We start from the raw sequence: 27,107 nt of genomic DNA on the forward strand, positions 1-27,107 counted from the left end.
GACACAAGGGGGATGTGTCTCTGCCCTCTCTCCCCGCCCATGTCACCTTCCAGAACTTTCCTAACCCCAGTGGAGGGCCTGGCACCTAGCCAGGGATCTCAGACAAGATCTCCGGCCCCACAGGCTGGGTTCCTACTGGGGCCCTGTCTCTCCAGCCTCCCCTCATGGCACGAGGGGCGCAGATGGACCAACACGACAGGAAACCAAGGCGAGATCAGAACAGAAACTGTTGGGGCTCAGGGGGCAGGAAACCCAGCACGAGATCCTGCACGTACGCCTGATGCTTATCCTCCGTGGACGTCAGCGTTGATTTCGACTTTTAAAATATCCCATTAAGATCCCACTCATGGGGACTTCCCTGGTGGTCCAGTGGTTAGGACTCTGCGCTTCCACTGCAGCAGGTGTGGGTTCGATCCCTGGTTGGGGAAGTTCCATGTGTCACGCGGGGCGGCCAAAAAAAAAAAAAAAAAGGTACCAGTCACGCCCCTAACCCGGCCTGCCCATGAGAAAACACCCAGATGAACCCCAATGGGGACACTCCTGCCCCCACCTCACAGCTGCCCAGGGCCCCAGGAACCAGGAAAGGTGGGGAACCAGCACAGCCCACAGGGGCCCAGGAGACGGGAGACCTGGATGTCACAGGGGTCCTGAGGGGCCCTGGGGCAGAGAGGATGGTGGGCCAGCTCAGGAGATCTGAGCAAAGCAAAAGTGACGCAGCACTGTCGGAGAGCGAGCTGTGAGACACGCTGACGTGAGATGCTGACGGGCACCCAGTACCACCCTCGACCTTTGTCTGTACACCTAACACCGACCCAAGAAGTAAGCTCGAGGGGCTTCCCTGGTGGCGCAGTGGTTAGGAATCTGCCTGCCAATGCAGGGACACGGGTTTGATCCCTGGGCCGGGAAGATCCCACATGCCGTGGAGCAACTAAGCCCGCGAGCCACAGCTACTGAAGCCCATGTGCCTAGAGCCCGTGCTCCACAAGAGAAGCCACCGCAGCGAGAAGCCCACACACCGCAGCGAAGAGTAGTCCCTGCTCGCCGCAACTAGAGAAAGCCCGTGCGCAGCAACGAAGACCCAACACAGCCAAAAAATATATAAATAAAAATTTTTTAAAAAAATTTTAATTAAAAAAGATAAAAATACTTTATTGCTAAAAAATGCTGTCACCTGAGCCTCAGCGAGTTGTAATCGTTTTGCAATAGTAACATCAAAAGTCACTGAGTACAGATCACCATAACAAACAACACAAATGAAGAAACTGGAAATATCTGGAGAAGGATCAAAACGCGACCCAGAGACCTGAAGGGAACAGACTTGCCCAAGGCAGGGGTGCCACAGACCTGCAGTGCCTGTTCGGGGCGCAATGACGCGAGGTGTGTCTGTGCTCGGTTCTCACAGTGTTTTGGGCATGTGTGCGCGTGTGCACACCCATCCGTGTGTCTGAGTAAGGCAATCCTCTACAGCAAGGACTGCAAACTCAGGCCCAGGGGCCAAAATTCCAGCCCACCACCTGTTTTTGTCCAGACTGTGGGACTAAAATGGTTTTTACATTTTTAAATTGGCTGGGTGAAACAAAAAAAAAAAGAAAGAAAGAAAAATATCTCATGACACAGGCACCCATATGAAATGCACATTTCAGTGTGTATAAATAAAGCTTTATTGTCAGGCAATCTGCATACTGCCCGGGGCAGCTTCCCCACCACGACAGACCGACAGACAGCCGAGCTGAGTGCTCAAGCCTGAAACCATCAGCCCACAAAGCTGAGAACGACTCCAGCCCCTTCCAGAAAACATCTGCCAAACCCAATCGACAAGCACTGGGCACTGGGGCGGTGGAGAAAATTCTATCTAGAGGAGGACGTGCAGACGGCCAGTGTCACAAAGGCTCTTTCAGGCCAGTGAAGAGGGGTTCTCCGGGCAGGCCTGTGCCTCCCTGCACTGTGACTCTTGGGATAGTCCTGGGGGAGCCCCGGGCACAGCTTGGGCCTTTAGTTCTGTCTTTTACGGCCACTGCTGCACAATCACCGAGCTTGAGGAATCCCAACAAACGTGTTAGCGTGTGTTGCCGTGGGGGAGCAGGGCTCACGTCACCTGAGGTGGCCTTTTCCCGGGGTCCCAGACTTACCCTGTGAGGACCTGCCTGCGTCCCTGGGGGACAAAACTGCCCTGGGATTGAGAACCACAGTCAAATACTGGCCCTTCCCAAACTCCCAGAGCCCAGCTCAGCTCTTGCTCCCGGGGCCCACCTGGGGAGCACCCCCCGACCCCCGCAGCAATGGGACACCTAGGCAGCAAGGGGGAAGAAAGCGAAGGCCAGAGGAACTCAACATCCGGCTGGGGAGGCTCCCCGGAGAACCCCCCTCCCTGCCTGGCCCACTCCTGCCCCCTCAGCACCCATGATCCTTCTCAAACAGAAACCTGGCCAGCCCCCAGACTCCCAGAAACCCTCCAGCGACATCTGCACGTGGCATTCGCCCCAGTAACGCTCACCCGGCCAGAAGATGCATCATCTGACTTCCGATGGGAAAGGTTGGAGTCTACAAGTGGCCGGCCCAGGCTTGTGGATGGGAATCTGACTTTTTACCTTATGCCCCTGGACCCTTCAGACTGATGACAAGCACACAGTGTGCTCACAACATTTTAAACTGCATCATCACAGGATTCCTTAAGTGGCTTCTCAGCCTTGACACTAATGGCGTTTGGGGCCAGCTCATCCTCTGTGGGGGACCCTCCTGGGCTCTTCGGTGTGTGGAGCAGCATCCCTGGCCCCCAACCCCTCGATGCCAGGGCCCCTCCCCAAGTGTGACAACCACAGATGTCCCCAGCCATCACCCAGTGTCCCCTGGGGGCAGATTCCTTCCAGGTGAGGAGCCGCAGAACAGGTAAAGTGCCCTCTGGGAGGCCTGACACACCACGCCCACCACGCCCTCCGTGCATCCCGCCCCGCTCACCCAGCCTGAGCCCAGGCGGCTCCCTGAACCTGCCGGGCCCGCCCATCAAGCCCCGCCCCTCCGTAGCCCTGGCCACTTGCAGGTCACTCCCTCCGCACAGCCCACGTGACCACACCACCTCCTGCTCCGGTAGATTACCGGCTCTCTCCACCGTCCAGCTGAGAGGGGCATTTGCCATCTCACCCCCAAGCTCTAGGACAGCAAGCTAGTGGGAACTCCCCACTCTGGCTGCAAACACGCCTGTCGCCCGGGTGGCCCCAGATCCTGAGCACAGCCCTGGGGGTGCTCACCTTGGGGCCAGGCTCCCCTGCTCCCACCCAGCAGTCCCGCATCCCAACCAGCCTCGGCAGCCGCCCGGAAACATCAAGTTCCCCAGGCCCAGCCCCTGCCTGCGCTCCCGGGCACATCCATCCAGTGGGGGCCGGCGCCCCACGTCCATCAGGCCCACTAGGCTGCCACCCCCAAAGGTGAGCACGGTGGTTCACCCCGCAGGTGGGACAACAGGCTGGGGGGAATGACCCCGGGCGCTGACCAGCCTGGCAGGGGGGACCTGGGCCTGCATCCCGAGGACGTGCTCGCACTGCTGAAGCAGGTGGCCATGCTCTGGGTCGGGCCACTCCAGCCCCATCGTACAGACAACAAAACCAAGGCTCTGGGAGGCTGAGTGACCTGCCCTAGGTCACAGATGAAAAGCAGGGTGCGGATCCCCCGAGCCTTAATCCAATCTCAGGCAACCTCATACAGCACCACCAGCCACCAAGTCTTCTACCTCCCTGGATGCCCAAGCCACACGTTCTGGGCCCGTCCCTATCCTAGGGACCACCAAACAGGGACAACAGAACCCACGGGGTCCTTCATGTCATTGCTTTTATTCTACAAAACAAATGTGAACTCACTGTGGCCACACCAACAAGCCCCAAAAGTAGGTATTTATTATTATTTCCAATTTACAGAAGAGGCACTGAGCCCAGAGAGGCTAAGTGATTTGCCCAAGATCACAGAGAATACGTGGCTCCCAGAAATGAGCCTCCTCCCCACCTCCCCACCCCCCGAGGCTCTCCTCCCAGACGTCGGTCACTGGGCCCGTTCTCCAGCGTGGGAGGCAAGGCTCAGAGCGCTAAGTGCCAGCTTCAGACCAGGACCCTTGCACGGGGCCCACAGGGGAACCACACGGTGGGCATCCCTCCCCTTTATTCTGAGGACCTGCCCTTGGGTGGGGGGCGGCGCCAGTGGGAGAGGAGGAGAGCACTAGGTTGGCAGCCAGTCCGGACACACCCCACCCAGGACCCCCAGACACCAACCCTCACATCCCCTTAGGGGACAGGGCTTGTCCAGCCCCTTCTCCCTCAGTCTGCACCAAAACTTCCCGCCGAGTCCCCAAGAACTCATGCCTCCGCCTCCCCTCACATCCCCCAGGACAGGGCAGGGGCTACCAGACTACTAGGCTCCTGCTCACCAGCCAAGGGGTCCCAGGGCCTAACTAAGGGCCTCCCAAATTTCCCATGGGACCTGGAAGACATCAGACTCCACCCCCTCTGACCCCCGCCCACCCCAGGCCCTGGTAAAAGACCGAACCTTCTGCCTAACCCCACCCCAATCACCGAACTCCCCAGGATTCATTACAGGACCCCTGCAAAATTCCAAGGAGAACTGAGACCACTGACTCACCCCAGAGACACCCCCTGAGACTCCCCCCACCTCTCCTCAGGGCCCCCTCACAGGGTCTGAGCCTCCCAGTCTCCCCAGAGACCCGAGAACCTCCCCCGTTTTCTCCTAAGACACCCGCACACCCAGACACATCCCCCAAGACTCCCCACAATTCCCTTAGGGGTGAGGTCCACCCTGGCTCACACCCCATCACTCAGGGGCCCCCTAGAGTTCTCCGAATCTCTTGGTGGGCAGAGCTTGCCCCATCTCCCCCCGCCCAGGCAGGCCCCCCCTTCACTTCCCCAGGCACAACATCCCCAAGGTCCCCTGGGGATCCCTCAGAGGAGGGGACCTGCCCAGTCTGCACCTCTCACTCAGGCCAACCCCCCTCAGGGGACTGGTCAGCCCCAGACTCATGGGATCCGTGTAACACCCAGGAGACCCCCGGTAGGTGGGGACCTGCTCCAGAGTGCACCCTCACTCGGGGCCCCCCAGATACTCTCGGGACCCAGCAGAGGACGGGACTCGTCCTAATCTGCACGTTTCTCAGGGGATCACTCGGGGGGCGGTGCCGGCGCCAGTCTCCACCTCTTGTACGGGGAGGGGGGGTAGAAACCCCTGGGGAATCACTCGTGAGCGTCCGTCCTGGCCTCTGCCCCTCACTCAGGCCCCCCGAACCTCCCCAGGGACTCTCAGAGGCAGAAGCCCGCCCCGGCGTGCGCCCCTCCCTCGAGGGACCCCCGAGATCTCCCAGGACCCCTCGATGGGCGGGGCCGAAAACAGTCTCCACCTCTCGCACGGGAGGGGTCCCCGAAATCCGCCGGGGATACTCAGAGGCCGGGGCCTAACCAAGCGTGCGACCCTCGCCGGGGCCCCCGAAGCCCCCTGGGGACGCCTCGGTGGGCAGGGCCCGCCCCAGTCTCCCCCTCTCGCAGGGGCGTCCCCGAAGCCCCCCGGGGACCTTGAGAGCCCGGCCCGCCCCAGCGGGAGCCCCCGGCGCCAGCGCCCACCTCGCGCGTGGTCACCTCCTCCCGCTCGGAAATCTTGAGCTGGAGCCGGTCGTTCTCCAGCTCGAGCGCGCGGACGCGGTCGATGTAGTGCGCCAGGCGGTCATTGAGCTCGCGCAGCTCCTCCTTCTCCTGCAGCCGCGACAGGCGCGTGGGCGACAGCGGCGTGGCGGGCCCGCCCGCGCGGCCGGGCGGCGGCGTGGCCATGGCGGCGGCGGCGGCGGCGGCGGCGGCGGCGGGTCGGGGTCCGCGCGGCTCGGAACGGCGGCCGCGGCTCGGCGGGCTCATTCAATCCGACCCGCCGACCAAGATGGCGCCCGCAGCCCGCCGCCGCCGCCGGCGCGGGGCAGCCTGGAACTTGTAGTCCGGCCGGTGCCGCGCGCGGCACGCCGGGATCTGTAGTCTCCCGCTCAGTTTCCCGCGCTGTGCCGGAGCCAAACCGCCGGGCTCCAAATCCCAGCTGGGCCAATGCGTGACACCGGGTTTCTTTCCGTGATTCAGTTTCCCCTCTTGTATAACCTACCTACCTCTTTGGAGATTCATTAAAATTAAAGGTGGGGTGGTGAAGGAACCGCAGAAATATGTTCGGTGATCTCACCGATATGTGGAATTTTAAAAAAAAGAAAATCGGGCTTCCCTGGTGGCGCAGTGGTGAAGAATCCGCCTGCCAATGCAGGGGACACGGATTCGAGCCCTGGTCCGGGAAGATCCCACATGCTGCGGGGCGACTCGGCCCGTGAGCCACAACTACTGAGCCTGCGCGTCTGGAGCCTGTGCTCCGCAACAAGAGAGGCCGCGACAGTGAGAGGCCCGCCCGTGCACTGCGATGAAGAGTGGCCCCCACTCGCCGCAACTAGAGAAAGCCCTTGCACAGAAACGAAGACCCAACATAACCAAAAATAAATGAATAAATAAATAAAAATTTAAAAAATAAAATAAAATTAAAAATACCCCAGGCTCATGTAGATACTGTCAAGTTGTCCTCTGAAGAGGTTTACCAGTTTACACTTTTGCAGCAATGTATGAGATTGTCTGTCAACCCTGAATCATCTTTTATTTTATTTATTTTTTATTTTATTTTATTTATTTTTGGCTGTATTGGGTCTTCGTTGCTGCGCGGGCTTTCTCTAGTTGCGGCGAGCGGGGGCTACTCTGTTGCGGTGCGCAGGCTTCTCATTGCGGTGGCTTCTCTTGTTGTGGAGCACGGGCTCTAGGTACGCAGGCTTCCGTGGTGTGGCTCGCAGGCTCAGTAGTTGTGACGCACGGGCTTAGTTGCTCCGCGGCATGTAGGATCTTCCTGGACCAGGGCTTGAACCCGTGTCCCCTGCATTGGCAGGAGGATTCTTAACCACTGCGCCACCAGGGAAGCCCTGAATCATCTTTTAAATTATTTTATTTATTTGAATTTCTTTTTATGTCCATAAGCAAAGTTTTGCCATTTTCTTTTGTGTGTGTGTGTTTTTTTGTTTTTGTTTTGAGGTATAGTTGATTTATAATGTCGTGTTAGTTTCATGCGTACAGCCCAAGCTCATGTGAAAAGAGAACAGATTGGTGTCCGGGGGTGTGGGGTATGAAGTGGGTGAAGGGGGTCAAAGATCACACATTTCCAGTTATAAAATAAATATCATGGGGATGTAATGGGCAGCATGGTGACTGTAGTTAATGATACTATATTGCATATTTGAAAGTTGCTAAAAGAGTAGATCTTAAAAATTCTCATCATATGAGAAAAAACCCTGTAACTATCTGTGGTGATGGGTGTCACCTAGACTTATGGTGGTGATCATTCTCAGGATATACAAATATTGAATCATTTGTTTGTACACCTGAAAATAATATAATGTTATGTCAATTATACCTCCATTAAAAAAAATGTTCAGTGAAAGAAGGCAGACACAGGCCTCTCTTGCCTTCGAGATGGCCCACACTCCGTCTGTGGAGTGTGTTTCTCTCTAAATAGATCCACTTCTTACCTATCGCTTTGCCCCTCCATAAATTCTTTCTGTGACAGCAAGAACCTGAGCTTCATTAAGTCCTGAGACCAGCACAAAACCCCCCATCGCATGGAAGATGTTCCAGAGAGAAGGTCACAGTTTGGTAACCTTGGTAACCTTGAGAAACTCATCAAGGGGCCACCTGAGCCCAGATTAAAGGAGCACAGGCCCTTCACACACCCTAATCCTCATCAGCAGCCCCCCCCCCCTTGAACTATTGCTGTAAAACTCCTCACCAAATCCCCCCAGGTTGGGACACACAGTTTTTGGCAGGTGCAAGCCCACTGTGTCCCCCTTTGCCTGGCAAAGCAGTAAAGCTATTCTTTTCTACTTCACCCGAAAAAAAAAAAAAGAAGCCAGACACAAAAGGTCACACAGTGTAGGAGTCCACGCATATACAATGCCTAGAAGAGGCAAAATGATACAGCAGGGTCTGTCCACCTCGGCGCTGTGGACATTTGGGCCCCATCGCTCTCTGTGGGGGGACCATCCTGTTCACTGTAGGATGTCAGGCAGCATCGCTGGGCTCCTCGCACCCCGGCCACCTGATGCCAGCAGCACCACCACCCGCTCCGATCCAGACAACCAAAAATGTCCCCAGACGTTGCCACATGTCACCGAGGAGACAAAATCACCCTCAGTGGAGAACCACTTCCTTCCTCTAACCCTGGAACTTGCCCCACTGTTCTTTCTGCCCTGAGAACCGCCCCCCCCCCCATACATCTCGCCTCGGGGGGGACTTGGTGCAAACAGCCTTCCTCCGGGACCCCAGCAAATCACACACTGAGAACTTGGATTCCTTTACCAGCCCTCTGGGGTGTGGGGTGGGACGGTCTCCCCGCTGCGCGCGGGCTTTCTCTAGTTGCGGCGAGCGGGGGCTACCCTTCGTTGCGGTGCACGGGCTTATCACTGCGGTGGCTTCTCTTGTTGCGGAGCACGGGCTCTAGGCGCGCGGGCTCAGTAGTTGTGGCTCGCGGGCTCTAGAGCGCAGGCTCAGTAGTTGTGGCGCACGGGCTTAGTTGCTCCGCGGCATGTGGGATCCCCCCGGACCAGGGCTCGAACCCGTGTCCCCTGCATTGGCAGGGGGATTCCTAACCACTGCGCCACCAGGGAAGCCCTTTTTTTTTTTTTCTCCTGTCTTGAATCCCGATACTCGCGCACACTCCTCTCTTACCAGAAACAAAGCCCCCTGCCCTGCCCCAGCACCCACGCAGGCACGACTCCCTGCCTAGGCTGTGACTAGCCTCTCAAAAGCTAGCTCGTACTTGGGGACCGTATGTCGTCGCCTTTCCCTCCTGACGGTAGGAACACCGAATGCAAAACGCAGCTGGTACAACGTGAGGGCGTTTACAGCAAAATAGGAATAAGTGATACTACAGGAGGCGGGGGCCCGAGGCGAGAAAAATGATGGAGGTTTGGGTTTGGGGGTGGCATGGGGTCACCTTTCCTCCCCTCCACCCCCAGACTTAGCTGCACCCCCCTCCCCATCACAGGTCCCGCTGACGACCACCCCGGGCCACCCGCCATTCAAGGCCCTGCAGGGTCCCACAGGCCGCCCACCGAGCTGGCCCCTCTTGGCACCATCCGTCTCCAGGCCTTTGCCTGTGCTGTTCCCTCCGCCAGGAATGCCGTTCCCCGCGCCCCATCCTCCCCAACCCCCCTCTCCGCGGCTGCGCCCCTACTCTCCGCCCTAACCTGTGCCCCGAGCCCTCCGCCCCCTCCCCCCACAACCGCGGGACCCTCCCCGCCCCGGGGGCCGGACTCCAACTCCCAGAAAGCCCTGCGCTTCCCGCGGGTGCGGCCGGAGCTTCCACTCCCCCTGTTCAGTTTGGCAGGCGTTGGCAATTTTCAAATTTTGGCGCTGAACGGGCGGGGCGGCGACAGCTGCGACCAGACCCCCTCCCCACGCCGGAGCCCGGGGCCTGGGCACTCCGCGGGCTCCCCAGGCGCGACACGCGGTGGCGGCGGGGCGTGGCGCTCGGCCCGTTTCCAGGACGGGAAACTGAGGCACGGGGCGATCCGGGGACCTGTCCCGGGACCCCCAGCAGGGGCGGGATGAAGCGGGCTTCGAACCCGCTACCCTCTGATCCCAGGGCGCTAGAAAAGTTAATGGCTAATTGCTGCCTGCTTTGGGGGTGGAGGGTGCGGGCGGTGCGCGAGAAATCCCCGAACCGGAGAAGGTCCGGCCAGGCCCCGTCCCCTCTCCCTCCCCCATCCCCCGCCCCTTCCCCATCCCCCGCCGTCCCTCCCACTTTGCGCCGCCGCCCAAGCTCCGCGCCGGAGTTTGGCGCCAGATTTTTCAAAATCTCAGCGGAACGGCTGCCACTGGCTCCCAGCCCGGATCGCGAGCCTTGATCCTGAATTCCGGCACCTGGATCTGAGGGACCGCGGATCCTGGAGTCTGGACTGGGTGGGGGAGGGCTCATTCCAGAGCCTGGATCTGGGGGGCTGTGGATTCCGGATCTCGGGGGTGGGGGGGAGCAGAGATTCCAGAGCCTGAATTTTGGGCACCCTGATTCGGGAGCCTGTTTTGGGGAGCTGGGATTCCGGACCCTGGATCTGGAGGGCCCTGATTCTAGAGCCTGGAGGAGGGCGGGTTCTGGAACCCCAATTCCTGAGCCTGGAAGCTAAAACTGGAATCTAGGATCAGAACTCAGGAATCTGGGGCTGGAACCCTGAAATCCCAATTGAAATCTGGGGGCAAGGAGAGCGCTGGGGCCGGAGGGACAGCTGTTTGTTAAATGGGTTCCGGAATAATGAAATCAACAAATACTGGGACTTCCCTGGTGGTCCAGTGGTTAAGACTCCCGCTTCCACTGCAGGGAGCACGGATTCGATCCCTGGTCAGGGAAGTTCCAGATGCCCCGTGGTGTGGCCAAAAAACCAAACAAATACTGATTGACATCTCCGCCCGTCAGGCACTGGGGCTGTATCAATGTCCAAAACAAAGATCCCTGCGCTTGGGAAGCTGACAAGTATGAAGTAGGAAGACAGAGGAAACAGATACCTAATGAATAAGTGAATTTTATGGCATGTTAGAATATAATAAGGTGAGGGGGGTGGAAAAAGCAGGGTGAGGGGCTTGGGAGCATGTGAGCTAGGGGGTGCATTTTTAAACAGGGTGGGCCTCTTGGAGAAGGTGGCATTTGAGCAAGGACTCGAAGAGAAGGAGGGGACCAACCAGGTGAATAGGTGGGGAGAAGCCTTCCAGGGAGAGGGACCAGCCAGCAAAAAGTCACACTCCAGGATGGTGGACATGGCAAGGAATAAGAATTTCCAGTGGGTGGAGACAAGTACAGCATTCGAGAAGGAAACACATGTAACACCCGTGTATTAGTTATCTAGTGCTGGGTAACAAAACACAGTAGCTTAAAGCCACTCATGTTTCTTATCTCAGTGTGCACAGGTTGGGGAGCTGGGTGGGGCTTAGCTGGGTGGGCTGGCTCCAGGCTTTATGATGTTGCAGTCAAGGCATTCCTGGGGCAGGGTCGACTCCCAAGGGCATTTGTACTGATCTTGGAAGGATTCATGTCCTTGCTGGCCATTATCCGGGGGCTGTCTTGGTTCCTTATTATGTAAGAGAGGATTTGATTTGCGCTTTGAAACCCTCACTGTTCGTTGTAATAGGGAAACAAAAACTGAAAATGGCCCTGATATCCCATATAGACCAATGGGAACTATACTCTGTATCTTGTAATAACCTATAATGCAAAAGAATCTGAAAAAGAATATATGTATGTATAACTGAATCACTCTGCTGTACACTTGAGACTAACACATTGTCATTTAACTGTAGTTCAACAAAAAAATTTTTTAAATAAAAAAAGGGCACACACAAAAGAAAGGACACACCGACAGCTTTGTGTAGACTCACACAGTGGAATATTATACAGCAGTGGAAAACTAACACACAGAATGACCTCCCAAACACAAGATCATGCAAAAAGAGCAAAGTGCAGAAGAATATCTACAGTATGCTTCCGTTTTTATAAAATTGGAAACCCAGCTAAACTAGCTGATACGTTATTTCAGTGTGCTACAAATGTTAGAGAATTGAAGGGAAAAGTGGGAACGTGATTAACCCAGAAGTCAGCATAGTGATTGTGTTTTGAAAGCTGGGCGGTTGTGAATGTCTCTATTCTTAGCTGCACGCATAAATTATAGATGCTCTTTGTGTGTTTGATGAATTTTGTGTTTCAAAAGTGAAAAAAAAAAACCTCCCTCAGACTGCTGTGTAGAACAACATGGTTCCAATAGAAACAATATCCCACCACAAAAAAGAAATGATAATTATGCAATAATTATGTGACCGGATAGAGGTATTAACTGCTTGTAGTAATCATGTTCCAACATATAAATGTATTAAATCAACACGTGAAACTTACACAAGGTTATATGTCAATTATATCTCAATTTAAAAAAAAAAAAAATCTTTTGGCCCCGCTCAGCATGTGTGACGGAACCCGTGCCCCCTGCATTGGCAGCTCGGAGTCTTAACCACTGGACCACCAGGGAAGACCCTAATTTTTCATGTTTTACTTAACCTGACATACCCAAAATATTCTAACTAACATTGTAATCGACATACACAAATTATTTTTTTATTTGATTGAAGTAGAGCTATAGTTACTTTAGTTAATTTAGTTAGTTAATTTAGTTAATATAGTTATAGTTAATTTACAATGTTGTGTTAATTTCTGCTGTACAACAAAGTGATTCAGTTATATAATTAATTTATTTTTATTTATTTATTTATTTTGGCTGCGTTGGGTCTTTGTTGCTGTGCGCGGGCTTTCTCTAGTTGCGGCGAGCGGGGGGCTACTCTTCGTTGCGGTGCGCGGGCTTCTCGTTGCGGTGGCTTCTCTTGTTACGGAGCACGGGCTCTAGGCGCGCAGGCTTCAGCAGCTGTGGCGCACGTGCTCGGTAGTTGTGGCTCACCGGCTCTAGAGCACAGGCTCAGTAGTTGTGGCACACGGGCTTAGTTGCTCCGCGGCATGTGGGATCTTCCCGGACCAGGGCTCGAACCTGTGTCCCCTGCATGGGCAGGTGGATTCTTAACCACTGCACCACCAGGGAAGCCCCTCAGTTATAAATAAATAAATAAATAAATAAATAAATATATATATATATATATATATATATACTTTTTTTTTTTTTTTTTTTTTTTTTTGGCTGCAGTGCGAGGCTTGTGGGGTCTTAGTTCCCTGAACAGGTATTGAACTCAGGCCCTCGGCAGTGAAAGCACTGAGTCCTAACCACTGAACCCCCAGGGAATTCCCTCTTTTTCATATTCTTTTCCAATAATTAACCAAATTATCGAGGAGATATTTTCCATTCTTTTTGCTACACCAAGTCTTTGAAATCCAGTGTGTTTTTCATACTCACAGCCTATCACAACTTGGGTGTTAAATTTTCAGTGGTTTAAGGAAACAATAAAGCTGTCTTTAACGGAAAAGTATTTTACACCACTTCTGTTTGTGGGTTTTAATTAATTAAAATGAAATTCAATTCGAAATTCGGTTACTCAGTGGCTCTGGCTACATTTCAAGCGTGCGGTAGCCTCAGGTCGCTGTAGTTGCCTGGCCAGCACAGGTGGAGAGGATGCCTAGAAGTCACTGAGGTGAGGCACTGCAGTGGCCTGGGCTGGGGTCAGTGCCTCACTTAGAGCCCGCCTGTCCCCTTTCTGGACCTCTCCCCACACCTTCTTTTCCTGCCCTCGCTCCAGCACCCAGCACTCACGAATCCCCTGTTTCCAAGCCCGGGTGCCTTCCCCCAGGGCAGGCAGGGCCCCCAGTCTGTACACTCCCAGGACCCAGGGGTGGCAGAGGGCAGCTGTTTTGTGGGGAGTGTGGATCTGTGAGCTGAGGTGCCCTCCTTGTGCGGGTGAGGACCTTCACAATACAGGACCAACCCTGGGAGTCTGAGACCCTCCAAACGGAGGCAGCAGGCCACCAGCTTGGGGCCGGCTCTGCCCACACTGTCACATTCCCGGGCAGAACTGCCAGGAGTCTGAGAGTTCTAAATGTGAACAGGACTTGCCAGGAGGCTTCGCAGGTTTCAATTCTAATCTGTTGCTGTGTAACAAACTTCCCGCAAACTTGACTATGTCTCATGATTTCATGGGTTGGGAGTGCTGGTGGGGCTCAGCAGGGCGGTTCTTCTGTCCCATGTGCGGTTGACAGGGGGCCCTGCGTGGTGTCCAGCTGGCAACGGTGCTGGGGGCTCTGGGCTCCTTCTGTGGTCGGTCTGGTGCCTCGCCAGCCCCTCTCCCTTTCTGTGTAGATGCAGGGTCTCTCCAGGGCCCACTGATGCGGCACAAACTTCCTATGAGATATCTCAGGACTCCCTGAGAGCAGGACAGTACCTGCCGTCCTCCTGAAGCTAAGGGACGTGGCTGGCAGTGTCACCTCCCTCACACTGCACGGGGCAAGGCCGTCACAGACCCAGCCCGGATAAAGGGGAGGGAAGTGGCTGCACCGTTTTTCATTCCGGCTTCCGACATCTCCACATCCTCCCAACATGTGTTATTATCTGTCTTTTGACCGTAACCATCCCAGTGTGTGTGAAGCAGTATCTCACTGTGGTCCTGATGCTGCCATCTTTAATCCACTGGAGGCTTTGTCAGGTGGGAGGATAGTTCTATTTTGTTCGGCAGGTGTGTTACTTGGTGTGTAATTGTTGAGCCTCAGCCATGGGTTGTGCGGCCCTCTTGAATTCTTGTAATGGGTCCCCCAAATACTAGGGGTGGACTTGCCGGTGGTGAACCAAGGGAAGCAGCAGGGGCATTGACTTGAGATCTGTCTGGGGGCCAAAGTTGATGGATTAGTTATTGGGCAAGAGAGAGGGTGTGAAGTTAGCCCCACCTCCAACCCCTTCTGCACCCCATGCAGGGCACCTCACAGCCCTTCGCTCTTGGTGGCTGATCTGGCTGCACGTCTGGTCCCCCTCCAATCTGGGAGCCCCAGATCTTCACTGTCTGCATTGGGGTGAATCGTGTCCTCCCCAATTCACACCCCACCCGGAACCTGTCAATGGGACCTTGCTTGGAAACTGGGTCTTCGCAGGTATAATGGGTTCAATTAAGATGAGGTCATCCTGGGGACTTCCCGGGTGGTCCAGTGGTTAGGACTCTGAGCTTCCACTGCAGGGGACACGGGTTCGATCCCTGGTCCAGGAACTAAGATCCCACACGCTAGGTGGCATAGTCAAAAAAAAAAAAGATGAGGTCATCCTGCATCAGAGTGGGCCCTCGTCCAATGCCTGGTGTCCTTGTAAGAAGAGGGAGATTTGGGTACAGAGAGGTGAGGCCATGTGAGAAGGCCAGGTAAAGATGGAGGCAGGGTCTGGAGGGATGTGTCCACAAGCCAGGGACCACATGCAGCCACCAGAGGGCCCTGGAACAGATCCCCCCTCAGAACCTCCAGGAGGAAACAGCCCTGCCAACATGCTGGTTAGGAGACTATTACACTCTAACCGTACATTGAGCACTTTGCTAGTTCTGAGTCATTTTGGTGAATTATGGAGCCCAGGGGTAGTCATGGGGACCCCAAATCTGTAGCCAGCTGGTCCAAGTGAAGGTGGTCCCAAGGGCCCCAGCTGACAGCTGCTGTCTGAAGTGGGGATTGTCTTATGGGAACCATGTCTTCTAAGCAAATAATGAGCTGAACTCCATGTATCCGTAGAACTGTAAATTATCCAATGGAAAAATGATGATTGTCCTGTATCATTTTATCTTGTTCTTGTTTTTTTTAACATCTTTATTGGAGTATAATTGCTTTACAATGGTGTGTTACTATCTGCTTTATGACAAAGTGAATCAGCTGTACATATACATATATCCCCATATCTCCTCCCTCTTGCGTCTCCCTCCCACCCTCCCTATCCCACCCCTCTAGGTGGTGTTCTGTATCCTTTTTTTTTTTTGCGGTACGCGGGCCTCTCACTGTTGTGGCCTCTCCCCCTGCGGAGCACAGGCTCCGGACGCGCAGGCGCAGCGTCCACGGCTCACGGGCCCAGCCGCTCCGCGGCATGTGGGATCTTCCCGGACCGGGGCATGAACCCGCGTCCCCTGCATCGGCAGGCGGCCTCTCAACCGCTGCGCCACCAGGGAAGCCCCTGTATCCATTTTGCACTGACTAAACAAATTCATTTCAGCCACCGGATGGCCTAGAAGACATCTGACAGGTCCCTTCATTATATACAAGTTCCGTACAATCTCTGATGCACATCGATTGGATATTCACATGAGAATCATGCTTTTTCCTTTCTTAAAAAATGCATTTTTTTTTGGCCACTCTGCACGGCTTGAGGGATCTCTTTCCCAACCAGGGATTGAACCTGGGCCACGGCAGTGAGAGCCCGGAATCCTAACCACTAGGCCACCAGGTGGAAACAACACACACCAGGTGGCAGAGGTGTCAAGGGCAAAGTTGAGGAGGCGGGGAGGCCGGGGAGAACTCCCCCAAATGCATCTTTTAACGTAATGCCGAGCCCCTCAGCCTGTTGCTGGGGTCTCATTCGGTCATTTGACCAGAACGTAGTTATTGAGCACCTACTGTATACTAGGAACACCATGCCGAGTGAAACAGATGGTACCTCCTGCTTGGTGAAGCCAACATTTGAGTGAAGGCACGGAATGATTCGGATGAATAAGAATATGCATAGCATGTTAGACGGTGTTGTGTGCTAAGGAAAAAAGGGGGAGTCAAAATGTGGGTGGGGGGGCTTCCCTGGTGGCGCAGTGGTTGAGAGTCCACCTGCCGATGCAGGGGACGCGGGTTCGTGCCCCGGTCCGGGAGGATCCCACGTGCCGCGGAGCGGCTGGGCCCGTGAGCCGTGGCCGCTGAGCCTGCACGTCTGGAGCCTGTGCTCCGCAGGGGGAGAGGCCACAACAGTGAGAGGCCCGCGTACCGTAAAAAGGAAAAAAAAAAAATGTGGGTGGGGGCATGAAACGTTTCACAGGTGGCCAGGGGAAGTGGCACTGAGACGGGGACATGGCAAGCTGGCAGGGGAGGGTGCTCAGGGAGAGGACCTGGCAAGGGCAAAGGCCTTGGCATGAGACCATGAGGGCACATTCAGAGAACATCGGGAATGGGTTTCCACTGGGGCTTTGTTTGGAGGGCGAGGAGATGGTTTTGGAGGGAGCCCTCTGGGTTCTGCAGGGAGAGGGCGTGGCTTCAAGTAGCTTTCAAGGTAAGTGCTCTCCGGGAGGTGTATGGGGGCACTTTCTACAGGTCAAGCCCAGCCTCAGTCGTGGGTTTTCGTAAGCCTTTCGATAACCTGATTTTCCCGGGAAAAGAGGGAGTTTCAGAGAGGTTAGGTCACCAACCCAAGGACACACAGCTTGGGAGGGATGGAGTGGGATCTGAATCAGGTGAGCTTGACCTCCGAGCAGAGACGCCCCTACCAAGCCCTTTCCCCCCCCCCCCCATGTCACAGTCACAGACATCCCAGCCTCCTCCTGCTGTGGCTGCTTCCCCCACCCCTGCCCCACCCCCATCCTCCTCAGTATCCCCAGATGTGACCCCGGCCTCCCCGCCTCCTCACCTTTGCCCTTGACATCTCTGCCACCTGGTGTGTGTTGTTTCCACCTCCTCCCAGTCCATCCTGTCTTCCCAACGTCTAGAAGTTCAGATGATGACTCACCTCCACCCGGAAGCCTCTCCTTGGGGACCGGAATCATGTCTTGTTCATCTTCGGAAAAAAAAAAAAAAAATGATGTCAGAGGCCAGCCCCTCCCCTGCTTCAAGCTTGCCAAAGGCTTCCTTTGCTATTTTGACCCCAGGTCAAATCCAGACCCCACCTGCAGCCCCCAAAGCACACCTTCCCGATCTCCTCTCCCCTCCCCCCAGTCCCTCTGCTCCAGCCCTCCGGAACTCCTCGGGGATCCTCTCATGTGCCAGGTGTGGCCCCACCTCAGGGCCTTTGCATGTGCTGTGCCCAGAGCCCTCTCCCTTCACAGCCTCCCAGGTCTGGTTTCTTTATATCACTCAGGTCTCAGCTCAAATGTCACCTCCACAGAGAAGCCCACCCTGACCACTCCACCTGAAGTAGTTGCGTTACCACCCCGCCAGTGCTGAATCAGCACCCAGTAGGCCTTCAATCAACGCCTGACTCCCCCATTTATTTATTTATTTTTAGGTTTTTTTATTTTATTTTCTCTTTTGGCCATGCCATGCGGCATGCGGGATCTTAGTCCCCCAACTAGGAATCAAACCTGTGCCCCCTGCATTGGGAGCTCAGAGTCTTAACCCATGGACTGCCAGGGAAGTCCCTAATTCCCCCATTTAGGGGGCAGTGACCACGCACAGAGCCCTCTCCTAAGTGCGGACCAGATTGAATGCATTTTGTGCTCAGAACATTCCTAGATAACGCTATTATTTCCATTTTGCAGAGGGGGAAACTGAGGCACGGGGGTCTCGTGCACGGGATGCCATGCCCGAGTTCATGTAGCTGGTCAGGAGGGGATTCAAAGCCAGGCAGTCAGAAGTCTCCTTGGTCACCCCCAACCCCTGCCCTGAGCCCCCGTTCTTCTCATCCCTGTCCCTCACACCCCTCCTGTCTTAGCTGGCTTGAGTGACCATAACAGAACACCACAGGCTGGGGCTTAAACCACAGACACGATTCCTCACCGCCCTGGAAGTGGGAGGCCCACAATCAGGGTGCTGGCGTGGCCAGTTCCTGGTGAGGGCCTGCTTCCTGGTCTCATTGTGGCCTCACATGGCAGAGAGAGCTCTGGTCTCTCTTCCTCTCCTTACAAGGACACGAATCCTACGGGCGGGGGGCCCCAGCCTCACGACCTCACCTAACCCTCATCCCCTCCCAAAGGCCCCGCCTCCAAGCGCCATCCCATGGGGGTTAGGTAGGGCTTCAGCTTATGGATTTTGGGGACATAAACTTTTGGTCCATAACACCTCCTATGATGCAAAGGGGCCTCCAGCTCTGCACTCACCTCTCAAATGTCCTTCCCCAGCCCTGGGGCTCCTAACCCTGCAGCATTCCAGCTGCCCTGCTGGGAGAGAACACTGATCCACCCCCCAAGGCAAAACCAACGCCCCAACCTCCTAGACACTTGGTTTCCCCTCTGTCCACTGGTAACATCACTCCTGTCTCCCAGGTTTGCTTGGGGTGGGAGTTAAAGGCAGGGTCCCAAGAAGCAGGGCCAGAACGAGGGTGAGGCCAAAGCTCAGTCACAATGAAAAATCCTATTTCAATGCAATATTTAAAAAAATTTTTAAATGCAAAAAAATCCATGCTGATTACATTATCAAAATTTGAAATCAAGACAGGACCATACTGTTTTCCTTTGGTCTGGGGCTCCAATATGACCCTGTCTTGATGGGAAATTTTAATATTCTGCTCATCCTGGGTCTTTTGGCGTGCATTATGATTTAAACTAGCACATTGGGCTTCCCTGGTGGCGCAGTGGTTGAGAGTCCGCCTGCCGATGCAGGGGACGCGGGTTCAAGCCCTGGTCTGGGAAGATCCCAAATGCCACTGAGCGGCCGGGCCTGTGAGCCGTGGCCGCTGCGCCTGCGCGTCCGGAGCCTGTGCTCCGCAACGACGGGAGAGGCCACAGCGGTGAGAGGCCCGCGTACCGCCGCTAAGAGTGGCCCCCACTTGCCACAACTGGAGAGCGCCTGCGCACGGCGACAAGGGCCCAATGCAGCCAAAAATAAATAAATAAACTTTTTTTTTAAAAGGTGGATTTTTATGGTATATGATTTCTTTCTTTTTGCGGGCCCAGCTGCTCCGCAGCACGTGGGATCTTCCCGGACCGGGGCACGAACCCGTGTCCCCTGCATCGGCAGGCGAATTCTCAACCACTGCGCCACCAGGGAAGCCCTGGTATATGATTTCTAGCTTGATAAACAATGAGAGAAAAAGATTACCTTGATAAGGTTTTGGCGCCCCTTTAAACTTTGCACCCCCCAATTTCCCTCTCTTTCCCTCTAGACTCCAAACATCCCGTCCTAACCCTGCCTTTTGGAATAGCTGGAGTATCTTGGAATCTCCTCGGACAGCTCTGAACTCCATGCCTTTGGGTGAACAGCACCATCTTCCTGAGTCTCTACTGCACCCCCTATAAACTTGCAACCATCACACAAGTGCTGCTTCATGGGCCTCAAAGGAGAAACTGCTTACAAAAGGCTGAGCATGTAGTAAATGCTCAAGAAAAGTTTGCTGTTGTGCGTATCTTGAATGCAATGCAAAATTAAATTTTAAAGCGCTTATGTTTATCAATTCTAGAGGCAAGGTATCTCATTTGCAAGGTGGGTGCAGATATGCTCGGTTTCCTGGCTGGGGAAGTTGCCACCTCACATGTTCTCCATAAGGGTGGTGAGGGTTCCCCTGTGAAGAGGGTCACCTCTCTCTTCTAGGAGCAGACAGGGACATTCTCATGGCTGCACTCACCTTAGGAGCAAAGGTTAAGGGGGTGCCCAGAACTCAATCCTCAAGATAAATATTTTAATGCAATATTTTCAAAGGTCAAAATCAATACAGAAAAATCCATGATGAATAAAATATCAAAACTGCAAATAAAAACAGGATCTGACATTGCATGTGCACAACTCACCTCCCTGCCCTCCACCCCCCACCCTGTCAGATGGTGTCTGTATATAAAACATTGATTTTTGCTCATCATGGATGGGGATTTTTTGACATACATTTTTTTTTTTTTTTTTTTTTTTTTTTTTTGCGGTATGCGGGCCTCTCACTGTTGTGGCCTCTCCCGTTGCGGAGCACAGGCTCCGGACGCGCAGGCCCAGCGGCCATAGCTCACGGGCTTAGTTGCTCCGCGGCATGTGGGATCTTCCCGGACCAGGGCACGAACCCGTGTCTCCTGCATCGGCAGGCGGACTCTCAACCACTGCGCCACCAGGGAAGCCCATGACATACATTTTTTAAATAAAAAATATCCTTTTTTTTGGGCTTCCCTGGTGGCGCAGTGGTTGAGAGTCCGCCTGCCGATGCAGGAGACACGGGTTCGTGCCCCGGTCCGGGAGGATCCCGCGTGCCGCAGAGCGGCCGGGCCCGTGAGCCGTGGCCGCTGCGCCTGCGCGTCCGGAGCCTGTGCTCCGCAACGGGAGAGGCCACGACAGTGAGAGGCCCACGTACGGGGGAAAAAAAAAAAAAAATATATATATATATATATCCTTTTTTTTTTTTTTTTTTTTTTTGGCCACACCATGCAGCTTGTGGTATCTTAGTTCCCCGACCAGGGATCAAACCCGTGCCCCCTGCAGTGGAAGCAAGGAGTCCTAACCACTGGACCACCAGGGAAGCCCCTATAATACTGTTTATCTTGGTGACTGAGTTTTGTGGCATTCCCTTAAAATTTGTGTCTGAGGTGTATACCTCACTCCCCTCACCCTATACCCTGCCCTTTGTTCCAATAAAACTGTTGACAAAAACGGGCGTCCACAACAGCCAAATGGTGGAAACAACACGTGTCCATCAATGGATGAATGGATAAACTAAATGTGGCCCCTCCCTACAGTCTAGTATTATTCAGCCTCAAAAAGAAGGCAGTGCAGACACACACGTGGATGAACAACATGGATAAACCTTGAGGACATTATGTTCAGGAAAATAACACGCCAAAGGATGAATACCGCATGATTTTATTTATAGGAGGTCCCTAAAGGGTCAAATTTATAGAGACAGAAAGGAGAATGGTGGGTGTCAGGAGCTGGGGGCAATTCATGTCTAATTCCCAAGAGTTTACTCTGGGGATGATAGAAAAGGTTTGGGTCAAGATCACGATGATTCTTACCCAGCATCGTGAATGTATTTAATTCCACTGACCGGTACAAGTGATCGAAATGATGAATATCGTGCATATTTTACCGTTAAAAAAAAACCCAGGGGACTTCCCTGGTGGCGCAGTGGCTGGGTCTCCATGCTCTCAATGCAGGGGGCCCGGATTCAATCCCTGGTCAGGGAACTGGATCCCACGTGCATGCTGCAGCTAAGAGTTCGCATGCGGCAACTGGGGAGACCACGTGCGGCAACTAGGGAGCCCTGGAGCTGCAACTAAGGAGACCTTGAGCTGCAACTAAGACCCAGCACAACCAAATTAAAAAAACAAACAAACAAACAAAAGCAGGCGCCCCTGGGCAGTAGTTTAGTTGATTTTTAAAAAATATTGCAAGTATAAAGTTATTAAATACATGTTTCACATATAAAATATTGCGTATTTAAAATATTGCAATTGCCACCCCAGTCCCAGTCCTGCTCCTCCTCACCCCGCCCCCTCCAGTCTGTCCCTTCCGGCGCTGCGGGCGCAGGGACCTCGCGCGGCCACCAGGTGGCGCCGCTGCGCCCCTCAGCTCCCGGGACATTTCGCACCCCCACGGTGGGCGGCGCGGAGGCGGCGCGATGCGTCAGCCGGACAGCGAGCCCGGGAGCTGGGGGAACTGAGCCGCGGGGCGGAGGCCAGACCCAGGCTGGCGGGGGAGGGGGCGCAGCTGTGAGTCATCGGGAGCCCCCGTTCGGCCGTGGTAGCCAGTCCCACGCGGGCCTGCCCGCCTGGCTCGTGAACTGCTTTCCAGGGGAGATGGCGAGGCTGGCGGCCGTCCCAGCGTGCGGCTGTGGCTGGCGCACACGTGTGGCTCCAGCACGAACTAACCGGGGGCTTGGGGGAGTGGAGGCCTCACCAAGCCTCAGTTTCCCCTTTTGCATCCTGCAGATGAGAGTAGCCCCTGCTTCCCGCGTCCTTGGGGGTTAAATGAACCGTGATACGGGGAGCCTGGCGCCCAGTGCGCGCTAGGTACATAACGCGCCCGCTCTGGAGGGAGGAAATAAAGGCGGCGACCACCACTGCAAGCGCGCCCAGGAGGCAGCGCGCGACGCACTCAGGAACCGGTTCCCCTCGCTTCTCCCGGGCCTCGATTTCCCCCACAGTCAGGTGCGAGGCGAACGTGCAGTCAGACCTTGCAACGCGAGGCGCCTGCAGGGGGCGCGGAGCCCGCGAGGCCGAGCCACCTGCGCCTCCCACACGCGCCCCACCCTGAAACTCGCGGCGGGTGGGGAGAGGCCGCCCGGTCTCCACCTTAGGCTTTGCAGCCCCCATTTCTGGGTACTTCGAGGCGGCCTCCAGCGACCACCACCTCTTGTTAAACGCTTACCGTGCACCCCTCATTTTATTTAGGACTCACTGCAATACAAAGAGGCCAGCGCTGCATTCCCATTGGACAGATAGGGACACAGAGACCCAGAAAGTAAAGCCACCCAGGGTCTGGGGTCCCTGAAGCCTGGGGAGACTCCCGCCACCACCACCTAGAAAGGATCAGGCTGCAAAGCGTACTCCCTCTCCGTGCAAAACCCCAGCAGAACCTGGAAAGGCGCGGGCCGGGGACTCTCCGGGGTTTCCAGGCGCCCCCGAAAGTCCGGGCCGCCTCGCGCGCTGGAAATCCCGCGCGCTCCCCGAAACGCGGCACGGCTGCCGGGAAATCAGGAGAAAACTTCTGCTTTTTTTTTTCTTTTCTGGCACTCAAGCTCCCCCGGCTTCCCACCCCGCCCCGCCCCGCGCCCTCCTCCCGGCTCTCGCCCCCACGTGGGGCACCCCCTCGCGGCGCCCCGCCCCCTCCCCGCCGCCGGCCAACCGCAGCGCGGGTTTCTCTCGCCTTTGTTTATTCTCCAATAGGAGGGGCGGATGAACCACCGGGGCCACGCCCCTGTTTATACAAGTCTATAAAAGGCGGCGCCGGCAGCCGCGCGCTAGAGTGGTGAAGCCGAGTACGTCAGGCTCTTCTCTGCAGCTGCACGGATTATTCTTGCTGAGGCATTTGCAATTTTTTTTCCGCCTTATTTGGGGAGGATTTCGCTGCCTTCCGAAGGTCTTGACGAACGCTTGGGCTCCGTAGGAAGGCTTTGAGCTCTCCGGCCTCGGACTTTGCATTTTCTCCCTTGGAACTGTCGTGGGGCTGTTTTCCACTGTGGATTATAACTGCAACATGACACTGGAAGAGCTCGTGGCGTGCGACAACGCGGCGCAGAAGTAAGTAGCGAGGCCCCCGCCGCCTGAGGTCGGCCGGGCCGGGCGGGGACCGGAGCGCCCCGTGGCCGGCCCGGCGCTGACCCCCGTCTCCCTTGGCCCCAGGATGCAGACCGTGAGCGCCGCGGTGGAGGAGCTGCTGGTGGCCGCGCAGCGCCAGGACCGCCTCACCGTGGGGGTGTACGAGTCGGCCAAGCTGATGAATGTGTGAGTGAGACCCTGGCCCCGGGCTGGGCGCGGGTGGGGACCTCCTCCGCTCTGCACGCTCCGTGCTGCATCCCTCGCTTACATGGGGCTGGGACACCCCCAAGTGTCCCTACTGTGGGTCGAGGGTCTTTCTGCTTTCTTTTTTTTGAGGGGTGGAGGCTGCAGTATCCCGGTGCTGCATCATTTGCAGGCAGTCACCCCGTCTATGCCCCTGCCTTACCGCTTCATCCTTTGAACCGAATGTCTTCTCCCCGACCATCTGCATGCAGACGCGATTCCTTGCGCACCTGCAGTTTCTCTTTGCTTTTGCAAACTCCCCGCCGTAACGGAGGCCCCTCCCCAGTCCCCAGCTGACCCACCATCCCACTCTGGCTCCTCAGGGACCCTGACAGCGTGGTCCTGTGCCTCCTGGCTATTGACGAGGAGGAGGAGGACGATATCGCCCTGCAGATCCACTTCACGCTCATCCAGTCCTTTTGCTGTGACAACGACATTGACATCGTGCGGGTGTCAGGAATGCAGCGCCTGGCACAGCTGCTGGGCGAGCCGGCCGAGACCCAGGGCACCACCGAGGCCCGGGACCTGCACTGCCTCCTGGTTACGGTGAGCTGGGCCTCGGCCCCGCCCCGCCCCCTCCCCACCCCGGCACCTGGGCTCGTGTTTGTCAACAAAGTCGAGCTGGCCGGTCTGCACCAGCTCAGCGCTCAGCCACGCTCGGCATGTCCCCGTGGGCACCCGGCCGGGTCTCGGGGCCTTAGTCACCCAGCGAGCTATTTTGAGCCAGCCTGCCTTCCCCAAAGGGGGACCCTGGGTGAGGGGGGCTCCCCAGCCACTCCTGGGGCTCCCACTGAACCCCGTCTTCTCGCCTTCCCACAGAACCCTCACACAGACGCCTGGAAAAGCCACGGCCTGGTGGAGGTTGCCAGTTACTGCGAAGAGAGCAGGGAGAACAACCAGTGGGTCCCCTACATCCCGCTCCAGGAGCGCTGAGACCCTGCCTGACGTCAGAACCTGTTGCTGCCAAAAAACACGATAAAATAAATATTTGATCCCCTTCCCTCCCAGAACCCCCCCCAAACAACCCAACCTATGAGACCATCGGGGGCAGGATCGTTGGAGGCTGAAGACAGGAGAGGGAGCGCGCGGCCACCCCAGGGCGCCGGGCCTGGAACAGTGCCAGCAGCGTGTGAGGAGAAGATGGGACCCAGGCCAGCAAGAGAGGGGACCCTGGAGCTCAGGCCTGGCGACAGAGCAGAAGCTGGAGTGGGGGAGCTGTCCCCCCCCCCCCGCAGGAGGGCCTAGACTCCACACTTCAGGGGTGGGGTGGGACTGATAGTACCCCGCCCTCGAGACCAGAGCTGACATGTGCAAATGGGCCTTGGTGGGCCGAGTGTCCGCACCCTGGCCGGGACAGTACTTTGGGACTTGGGAGCCGGGGCTGATGTTGCTTTGCACCGGGGAGCTCCCAGTCTGCAAACTAAATAGACAATCTATTTTGTTACTTGCACTTGTTACTTGAATCGGTGAAAGAAAGATGGGAAGCTTACAGATACATATATTTTTACTTCTACTATGATGGCCTTGTAATAAATTGTTAAAGCTTCTGGGTTCTTGTGTATTTACCGCCGGCCTCAGTGCGGGACCAGGACCTCCACCTCGCCTGCGCTCCGACAGCACTGGCGCCGCCCACGCCACCTCCTGCAGGCTCACCAGGAAGTGTTACTTAAGTCCGAGTTAGCTGCTCCAGGCTCTTTGCAAAAACAGTGCCTCTTCTCTCTGCAGCCGGCGCCACCCAAGTCCAACAAATCTCTGCCTCTTTTTTTTTTTTTCTTCTCCCCTCCTCCTGCCCCGGAGCAATTAAAAGACCGGTTTATTACGAAACCTGGCCGCCGGACCGCCGCTGTTACTCGCTGAGCCAACCCCAAACTCTGCGCACATATAGACGCACCCCTGGGGGCTGCCTGCAGCCCCTGCCCGCCCGGCTGCCACCGCAGCCCAGGTCCAGAGAGGTCAAGGGGCCACCTCGACCACACAACGAGGTGGGCTTGGAGCTCAGAGCTGCCCCTGGGCTTGGGCGTTGCAGGAAGAGCTTTGGGGATCCCCCAGAGATCAATCCCCCCACCCAGGCCTGCTCCCTCCCAGGGTGGGCCTCTGCACTGCACTAAAGAAAAAAAGATTTTTTTTTCTTTCCCCAAACTAAAATCAACAAGCAGAAAAATACCCCAGGAAGTCGTGCTCCCGGCCCAGCTGGGCTTGGCACGCAGGCACGCTGCGTTTTGCCTCTAAACCGAAACTGTGAGGCCTGGCCGGCCACCTCCTTTTCCCCTGAACTCGCAGGCGCGGTGACTCCCCTGGCCCGGGGCAGGGAACTGGGAGCGCGGCTCAGCCCGAGCTCCGGCCTCAGTCTTCCCGCGCTGAGTCTGCGGGGTGAACTCGCGGGGCCCGTGCAACACCCCCTCCCCTCTGCCCTGCACCCTGGAGGTGCCTGGGAACCGGGTGGGGAGGTAACCCGGGGGCCAGCCGTAGGCCGCGACCTTTCCACGGAGCCGCACGTGGGCGAGTGAGGAAAACCCCGACGGCGCCCGGGGAGTCACGGGGCTGGGGGGAGCCCCGCCAGGGGAGGAGGGGGGAGGGAAGGAGAAAGGGGGAAATCCCAGAGGGAGACGAGGGGGGAGGGGCGGGAATCCCTCCTGAGGGGAGATCCGGAGTGGGGAGGGAGGAAAATGCGATGCAGCCCGGAGTTAGGGACAACGCCCCCGCCAGCCCCGGGGAGCGGAATCCTTCTGGGGGTGGGGGAGGGGAGATGCTAAGAGGAGATACCCGAGCCCCGCGGGGTGGAGGGCGGGGAAGGGGAACTTGGCGGGTCTAAGGGGGGTTGGAAGGAATCTCCGCAGGGATTTGGGGGAGGGGAGATTCTAAGTGGAATGACCGGAGCCCTGAGGGGTGGAGGTGGGAGTTTGAAGAGGAGGGGTTTAGGGATGGGGGTGGGGCGAGGGGGAACCAAGAACGGGAGGGGGAGAAGGGCCGAAGGAACCCCTGTAGGGGTGGGGGGCACGGGAGTGAGGAGACTTGAGCTCCCGGAGAGGAGGGACGAGTCTGAGGGGAGAAAGGGGATCCTACTGGAGTTGGCAGGTGAGGGGACTGAAGCCCCGAGGGGTGGAGAAGGGACTGCGAGGGGGTAGGGCGGAGATGGGGAGGATCCCTGAGATGGGGCCCAGAGAGGGGAAGGGGAGCAGAGGCTGAGGGACCTCAGTGGGGGGCATCGATGGGGAAGGACCGAGGTGGACAGGGCTGGGC

The 27,107-nt window shown here is 56.2% G+C and overlaps 2 protein-coding genes across 4 annotated transcripts in view; one reads left to right on the forward strand and one right to left on the reverse strand.

The window, feature by feature from the left end:
- The window catches only part of LMNB2 (lamin B2), a 36,667-nt gene extending 13,592 nt beyond the window's left edge, over nt 1-23,075 (reverse strand). For 2 of the 3 annotated variants that reach the window (XM_059060330.2, XM_059060329.2), the window contains exon 1: nt 5,613-5,897. In XM_059060330.2, the coding sequence (XP_058916313.1) occupies nt 5,613-5,897 (285 nt within the window). Of the gene's footprint in view, nt 1-5,612; nt 5,898-17,149; nt 17,297-22,942 lie in introns of those variants that run through there. The other variant, XM_067033220.1, reaches the window with a different exon arrangement.
- Nucleotides 23,076-23,327: 252 nt separating this feature from the next.
- On the forward strand, nt 23,328-25,414 carry GADD45B (growth arrest and DNA damage inducible beta). The gene is made up of 4 exons (XM_059060398.2): nt 23,328-23,606; nt 23,709-23,810; nt 24,191-24,413; nt 24,687-25,414. Exons 1-4 carry the CDS (start codon nt 23,563-23,565, stop codon nt 24,798-24,800), a joined length of 483 nt encoding a protein of 160 aa, XP_058916381.1. The 5' UTR covers nt 23,328-23,562; the 3' UTR covers nt 24,801-25,414.
- Nucleotides 25,415-27,107: the final 1,693 nt, after the last annotated feature.

This window comes from Kogia breviceps, chromosome 4, assembly GCF_026419965.1.
Source record: "Kogia breviceps isolate mKogBre1 chromosome 4, mKogBre1 haplotype 1, whole genome shotgun sequence".
NCBI lineage: Eukaryota > Metazoa > Chordata > Mammalia > Artiodactyla > Physeteridae > Kogia > Kogia breviceps.

Coding starts and splice junctions, on each gene's coding strand:
- GADD45B (XM_059060398.2), top strand. CDS start 23,563: ATGACACTGGAAGAGCTCGTGGCGTGCGACAACGCGGCGCAGAA. Junction 23,607..23,708: donor TGCGACAACGCGGCGCAGAA/GTAAGTAGCGAG, acceptor CCTTGGCCCCAG/GATGCAGACCGTGAGCGCCG. Junction 24,414..24,686: donor TGCACTGCCTCCTGGTTACG/GTGAGCTGGGCC, acceptor GCCTTCCCACAG/AACCCTCACACAGACGCCTG.